Source organism: Loa loa (assembly GCF_000183805.2).
Source record: "Loa loa unplaced genomic scaffold supercont3.47, whole genome shotgun sequence".
NCBI classification, from domain to species: Eukaryota; Metazoa; Nematoda; class Chromadorea; order Rhabditida; family Onchocercidae; genus Loa; species Loa loa.
In genome coordinates, this window is record NW_018108227.1 from 62617 (window position 1) to 70600 (window position 7984).

General features: G+C 34.2%; 1 protein-coding gene across 1 annotated transcript in view; it reads left to right on the plus strand.

Annotated features, from left to right (window-relative positions):
• Positions 1-3280: 3280 nt before the first annotated feature.
• The window catches only part of LOAG_17176 (STE/STE20/MSN protein kinase), a gene marked incomplete at both ends in the record, with an annotated part of 11582 nt that continues 6878 nt past the window's right edge, over positions 3281-7984 (plus strand). Inside the window, 11 exons of the mRNA XM_020449837.1 lie at positions 3281-3358; positions 3540-3596; positions 3817-3861; positions 4136-4333; positions 4456-4619; positions 5094-5288; positions 6115-6290; positions 6421-6501; positions 6944-7168; positions 7282-7427; positions 7562-7852. Of these exons, the coding sequence (XP_020306575.1) occupies positions 3281-3358; positions 3540-3596; positions 3817-3861; positions 4136-4333; positions 4456-4619; positions 5094-5288; positions 6115-6290; positions 6421-6501; positions 6944-7168; positions 7282-7427; positions 7562-7852 (1656 nt within the window). The remainder of the gene's footprint in view (positions 3359-3539; positions 3597-3816; positions 3862-4135; positions 4334-4455; positions 4620-5093; positions 5289-6114; positions 6291-6420; positions 6502-6943; positions 7169-7281; positions 7428-7561; positions 7853-7984) is intronic.

Below are 7984 nucleotides of genomic sequence, written 5' to 3' on the forward strand. Positions count from 1 at the left end.
ATTATTATTATTATCAATTTTCAATACAATTAATAATAATTATTGTTACCAATAATAATACTGTTATAATAGTAATGATTATTATTATTAATAATGATGTTATTATAATAATAATAATACTGTTCTAATGATTGTTTTTGCCATCGTTGATTGTTAATTGGCAATTAATTAAGCATTACATATTGCTGTTATTATTATTACTGCCACTATCACTATTGTCTTTATCATCCTAATTATTATTATCATTTATTGTTAAGGATATGATTCTCAGTGAAAACCAAAGACTAAAGAATTATACATAGGGATTTCTGAGGAAAGTAAAATTTGGGAGGATTTTAGCTGACTCTCTATCTATCACTTTCAGCAGTGACGAATCGATCTAATTGAGTATTAAGACAATGTTATATTGCAGCTGCTTGTTTGTTTAGAAAAGCTTGGGAAGGGATTGTTTTACCCAAACATCATATATGTTCCATACATTTAGGGCCAGTTCTCCATTACTGGTATATTTAACAAAGGTAATCACTGACTAGAAGCAATGATAATGTTGTTTGTGCTATTGCTGCTGCTGTGCCATGATCTGTAATTGTAGGGTGCTGCTAATTTGTGTGTATAGAAGAAGTGAAGGATAGAAATATATCGTTCGGGATAACGGCTCTGTCCAGTCGCAGTCTGGATGATGTCTGCAAGCTCGCTCGATGATATTGATTTGAATTCTCTCAGGGTAAGTGAAATTTTCTTGCAGGAAGGAAGTCGATAACCATTTTGCTATCTTCGATTCATGATACTGTAGCATGATTATGCATAACATAATACTGCTGTCCAACAGCCAGTTTCGAAATGTGGTGAAATAATTGAATGTTTAGTGTCACGATTAGCAATGCTGTGGTAATGAAATACATACAAACATAATACAAAAGGGTAATAATTGTAAAGAGCAGTTCATTAATCAACAGGAAAATTGAAGGAATGTGATTTGAGGGGAGCGAATCCGTACACAAGTAATATTTTGCTACATGTTACTGGTAATGGAGCGGGTAAGAAGTACTTGAGAAACGAGGATTTGTAATCATCTTGAATGGCATCATTAAACATGACTTTTCATTACTTCTACGGTTTTGGTACTATGTCTTTTCATGATTTGAATGTTTAATTTTAAAAAAAGGGAGCTCTCTATGTATTGGTCTGATTTCATCTCTTTTTTACTTCCAGATTATAACAAGCGAAAGATTTTTTTACGAAGTAGAGATATGTTTTTGGATGCGTGAGAGCATGTTTTTTAAATTAATTTTTATTAATTTAGCGTATCTGTTAATTTATAAGTCTAACTTTGGTGCTGCTCAGTTAGCTTGTCTTGAACTCTTCAACAACTCATTGTCCGGGCATTATGCAAAAAATAGTCGTTTATGTCATTAAACTTTCAGAAAAAGCAAAAAAAAAAAAATAAACAGAAAAAAACCTAAAATTCTTTAGGAAAATTTTGGTTATGAAATATTTGCCTCTTAGACTAAATATTTGATAAAGCTTACTTGATAAAATTCTTTTATTTCTTGTTTCCTTCGTTCATTCTCCCTCCAGAACGCTTATTTAAATGGTGCTGTTGCGAACTTTAGATCATTTAATTTTGATAGAAGTGTTGGATTTTTGGCGTGATGGCTGTTCGTAACAGGAGGTTAATCGATGGGATGAAGAAACGAGAAAGGAATTCTTTCGTTTTTTTAAGTTCGTTTCTTATTCCTCAGCCGGAGGTACATATGATTTTTGCTTTATCCCTCTCTTGGTTCATTATCAGTTCATCATTCAATCGATCGTTGAAAAATTTTTACTTTTACTGGGGCAATACAACATGGACATTTGTGATTTCTTGTTCCTGAGGGGTAGTAGCATCGCGTGAGTCATCGGATCACAATTTTGCAATGGTTGAAATTCTTTTCACAGGTGGATTTACTGTTAGTTAATAAATCACGATGAATGACGTTCGTTAAGGTAGGAGTTTTTGAAGAAGGTTATGATATGACGTGCTAAGTATTTCATTCAACTTAGAATATTCGCAAACATTGGTGATAGTGACATGTATCTCTTCAACATCGCTTAATATACAAGTTGTGACTCGGTACCAAGTTTATAGACAAGGAAAAGTAGCAGTGCAATTCACCCTTCGTATTTGAAAGGAATATTCTCTCTTAAAGATGCAAGCACTCAGCAACTGCAGTCAAAGCTTACTTATTCATTGGTTGTCAAAAGTTGTTTCAAAAAATCGTGAAAATTGGAAGTAGATGATGCTATGTGGACACTCCTTCTTGGAGTGTGATTCCATATTGTGTTTCATGTTGAAAATTTTCCCTTATCAAATTAATGGCTAGTTTTACAGTACATTCGAAAATTATTTTACAAATGAAATTGATTAATTCTGAAGACGTAAGGAGCAAAGGATTGATCTGTTGTGTGTTATGTATACTTATTTGTCTCTTTGTCTTCCCTTCCTTGTATATGCACGGTGAGGTTCGACGACCTTCTGCAGCGTGAATCAAGCGCAGCTTTCATTGTGGAAATTTGAAAATTTTCATTAAAGACTTTTGAAATTTGACCGAAAGAGAATAGGGTTTTTCGCGTCCAACAGAAAGAGAATTACACGAAGTGACACCGCGTTGATAGATAAACAGACAGGGACTGGACTGGTGAACGGGAGAACATTTGGAGCTTTTATCTGCAATACAATTTCCTCTGTATGATTTTTCATTTCCAAGTTTGCAAAGTTGTCGTTAGATGATACACTTACTTAAAAAATCACTGTTTAAAAAAATGAAAAAACATTACTCGTCATCGAAATGTGGTGATTTCTAAAATATTCATGCAGATATAGCTTTGAAATAAACCAATACTATATTAATATCAGCTGAAATATTTGATCTTATCTGCGATAATCGAAGTTTGCCCGATAAGTGACATCACCCTATTGAAGAGGCATTCATAAGCGTGGTCATTTGTGATGTGCAGTTAGATTAGTGTGCAATGGATATTTAAAAGAATTAATGACTGTTTCTAATGGATTCATAAATCAGTGATGAAGTGGTTAACTGACTCACTTGTTGAGGGAAATTTTTAATATTCAGGCCTGAGTCATCTGTTTTTCTGGCCATACATAACAGTTGTTGTTTTCCAAATGGTTCACTCTAACATTACATCCGCTTAAAAAGCCTAGTGGCGTCTTTCAATCGTTGAAAGCAAATTGTTTTCAAACCGATTTATAAATGGAAACATTCAAATTCTCTACTTTGTCATGTTTTTGCAGGATCCGGCTGGGATATTCGAATTAATCGAAGTAGTTGGTAATGGTACATACGGTCAAGTTTACAAGGTAATATTGTGTAATTAGGCTTACCTATAAAGGAAACTCCCTCTTACAAAATCATTTTAAAAGTCTGGGTTCCTCACCATTATTGGTTTGTTCTGGTAAATTCTATAAAAATAAAAAATAGGTAAATATCTGTGTAAAATAAAATGGATTTTCTTATTCAACAAATTTGATTTGCTTTCAGGGAAGACATGTTAAAACCTCACAATTGGCCGCCATAAAAATCATGAACATCAATGAGGTTTGCATAACTTATAATTTTGAAATCAAGAACTGAAGGAACATGTGTTGTATTCCAAAACTCCTGATTATCTTAAAAATTCAGTATCACAAAAGTAGCATATAAGACTAGGTTCTCTTCACTGCTTACACGGGAATTTAATTTCTTAGGTCTTTTTTAATAAATCGGAGCGCATATTTTATTCCAGTTAAATGATTCGCAAAAAAGTAGGACTTTTCAGGATGAGGAAGAAGAAATCAAGATGGAGATCAACATGCTAAAAAAGGTAACATGTTCCTCACCTTTTTAGTGATGCCTAAACCTGGTGAAGCACTGCTTTTGAAATTCTTTATTTTTACAACTTTCCATATAATGATTTGTTTGTAGGATGCATCGCATCCTTCGATGGTAAAGCAGTTGACATGTCGAGTATTATTTTACCTAATGAACTCTCTGAAAGACCATTTCGACGCCAACTCTGTTCAAGATCTCTTGGCATACCATAGTAAGGTATGAGAAGTGTGTTTTAATTTGTATAAAATCCTTTTCTTTTATTTCAGTATTCGCATCATCGCAACATTGCTACTTATTATGGAGCTTTTATCAAAAAACTGCCTTCGTCTACGGGAAAACTAGATCAGCTATGGTTAGTAATGGAATTCTGTGGTAGTGGTTCGGTGACAGATCTTGTCAAAAGTACTAAAGGCAGTTCACTTAAAGAAGACTGGATAGCTTACATATGCCGTGAAATTCTCAGGGTAAGCTAATATCACTCTGTTCTTCCGTTTCAGTTGTTAGAGTTTTATATCTTGAAATTAATTAATCTGCGATCTTCAGCTTCAGTCGTTTTTCTCATATCAATTCGTTTTACTTTTTGCAGGGTTTATATCATTTACATCAAAATAAAGTGATTCATCGTGATATCAAGGGACAAAACGTTCTACTTACTGACAGTGGTGAAGTTAAACTGGTTGATTTTGGTGTGAGTGCTCAATTGGACAGAACAGTTGGGCGCAGGAACACATTTATAGGAACCCCTTACTGGTGCGTGACTTTGCTTTGCAATATTTTCAAGACACTGGATTGTGGCTGATTTTTTATTGCTGGTGATATTTATAATTCTTGTTTTATCCTTTGGATATACTGTTATATTATTATTATATTTGGGCTGTCATCATGAACGAGTCTTTGATGTGGATGGCTTGAGAAATTAAGAATTGCATAAAATTTGCAAAACCTCTATGTTGATCTCGATAAAATGACAGTGTGAATTTTTTGCTCATTTTTGCCATTCAAAACTACTCACTTTGCTACTATTCTACAGTTTATATTCCGAAAACCGGAAATAATGCGATAACACTATTCAAAACATTTAACAGGGAAATTGTGTTAGACATCAAAGTTAATCAGTAATATAAATAGAGAATGTGACTAACATATGCGGCTTCATTTTCCTTTCTTTTTTTTTCTTTTTTTCCTATTCATAGAACTCATTTATCTCAACTTTTCGTGTTTCAGGATGGCACCGGAAGTAATAGCTTGCGATGAAAACCCAGATGCAACATACGATTCTCGAAGTGATCTATGGTCATTAGGAATTACAGCATTGGAAATGGCAGAAGGCCATCCACCGCTAGTTGATATGCATCCCATGAGAGCATTATTTCTTATTCCTCGGAACGCACCACCACGATTGAAACGAGGCAAAAAATGGTTCAACAGTTTGTGTGCTTCAATTCGTTATAAATCTAAACTTAGTTCTCTTCTATTCTTATGTATTTTCTTCAACCATTATTATTCTTCAAGCGTATTATTCTTCGTGCTCACATTTGAGGGAAATTTTATACTACTTTTTCAAATTTTATAACTTGAATAGACGGCATTTCTTATGTTTTCTTTGAGAAAATATATGTAATTCTATAACAGATGAATCTGAATTTCATGTGGTGGCACTTATGTTTCGCAGTCGTTAAAATCGAAAATTTGAAGGATTAATTTAACAGTAACTGTAGCGAGGTACAGACCTATATTATGGTTTGGGTTTTAACAAATTAATACATATGCGACCAGTGTTATACTTGAAGATGATTGAGTGAAAACTATATTCATATAATTATTAAAAACTCCAAAATTTTTTCTGGTTCCCATTTCTAAGCTTAACATCACTTCCAATCCAGTTAGCTTTTTTTCGGTCTGAATGCATCGTACCTTATAACGAACAAACAAAAAATTAGAATCTTAAGACTTCTTTCAAAGTGCCTTAATAAAAGATTTAATAAGCAGCTAAAATGCTAAGGCAAAACTTCTTGCTAATTTCAAAGTTGAAATTGCAAATACAGAAAACTCACATCTAATGCATGTAAGGCAAGCTGTTTGGCAGCGGTAGATCCTTTTCTTACGATTTTTTTTTCGTAGTTTAACGAGCTCGAAAGTATAGGATGGAAAAAAAAAATAATAATTGAAGGAAAATATAGCTGAAGATTCTGTCTCATTTGGTCTCTGCACTGTTTTATACTGAATTTTTCGTCCTTTTTTATAGGTCGAAGAAATTCGATTCTTTCATCGAAACAGTGCTAGTGAAAGACTACCATCAACGCCCCTACACAGATCAACTTTTGAGGCATCCATTTATTCGGGAACAACCACCTGAAAGACAGACACGTATAGCAATCAAAGATCATCAAGATAGACATCGTAGGATTACCACTAAGAAAGGTATATGAGAAAATATTTCAAATCCGATAATTCAGATCTCGGTTTTTGTTTTCAAAACTCTTCGTGGAAGTTTCCTTTTTTAAATTTCCTTTTATTTATACTTTTGTAAATGTCTTTTTTTGTGGTTCAGATGAAACAGAATATGAATATTCGGGAAGTGATGATGACGAAAATCATGGACAAATGGGTAAACCTCTTGACGTAGCTGCAGGTATTTTACTGTCTTTGTTATTCAAGTATTGGATTTTGCACACTAGGATTGCTATTTTTATGCGTAAAATGGAGATTTTAGCAGTCGAGTTTAAATTACACTTCTGTTGATCAGCCATTGAATAGTGCATATCATGGAATCACTGGTTTGGTATTTGCTAAATAAAGAAAAAAACCGTGATTCTTTTGTTGATGATAGCAAGTTTTTCCTGGAACTATCAGATAGAATAATATAATATTTTAAAATGAATATTTCAGCGAAATTCAGCAACTGAAAACTTGGACTGCTTTATTTCAAAAATATTGGCATTCGGTGGTGAATTGGTAAAGAAGTACTTGTGGATTAGGAATGAAAACATATGAAATTAGTCTCTTTCAATTAAAAACATTTAATAAATTGGCATGTGTATTCATTTTAATCCTTCAATTTCTAATTATTGTAGAATTAGCTGGCGTAGTACAGTCAACACAGGACAACACTCTGCGGAAAGGTTTTCAGCGCTTGCAAGAAAATAATAAGAATATGTTCGAGCATTCACCGTCACAACCGATCAGACAACGTTCTGCTCTTGCTGGACCTATTGTTTTACCATCTGGGCAGCATCATCATATTTCACAGCATCAACAAAAACATCCATCCACTTCGCAAGCATTTCAACGCAGTCCTAGTAATTTTGAAATTTTGCTATAAAGTTTAATTACGAATTCGGGCATGTTAAGCAACCGAGGTGTTTCCACTAGCTTTATTTAAAAAGAAAAAAAAATCGTCGAGAATTCTCAGGATTCGGTGTCGTCGATGACTCTCGAGAGCACGTCAAATTACGACAACAACAGGTGGATCCACGCTTGGCGCTGAATGGTTTGGGCCATCAACGTCACGGTGATCATAACCGGCGATCACAGCGACCTCTTTCTCATCATCAAGCGGTAAGCCAATTGAGGAAATTAATCTCGATCTAAATTGAACGTTTGAATTCTTTTCTTATCCTGTTCAAAGTTTGTAATTTTGAAAATTTCTGTTGGGTTGGAGGTTTTTTTTCCAAAAGAATTTTCAGTTCCAGCGTGGTATATCACCACATCATGCGAGTGCTCTAGTGCCTCAACCGAACCATCCCGCTGCTCCGCATCTTGCTGATCTTGCCAATTACGATCGGAAACGTCGAAGCGAGAAAGAAGCAGCACGGGTGGCAGTTGAACAGCGGCGTGATAGAAGTGCTGCATCACGTGATCAGGTTCGTGATATGTCTCGAGAGCTAAAAACTCCTCCACATATTGCTCGTGTAAGTGCCTCAGTAACCGCTCCAACACCTGTACGAAAGATGAGCGAACCCGTCTTGAATGGCAAAGCTGAAGTAAGTTATCCGTTTCATACAGTTTGATTTTGAAACCACTCAATAACAAATAACAGTTTCTTATATATATATATATATATATATATATATATATATATATATATATATATATATATATATATATATATATAT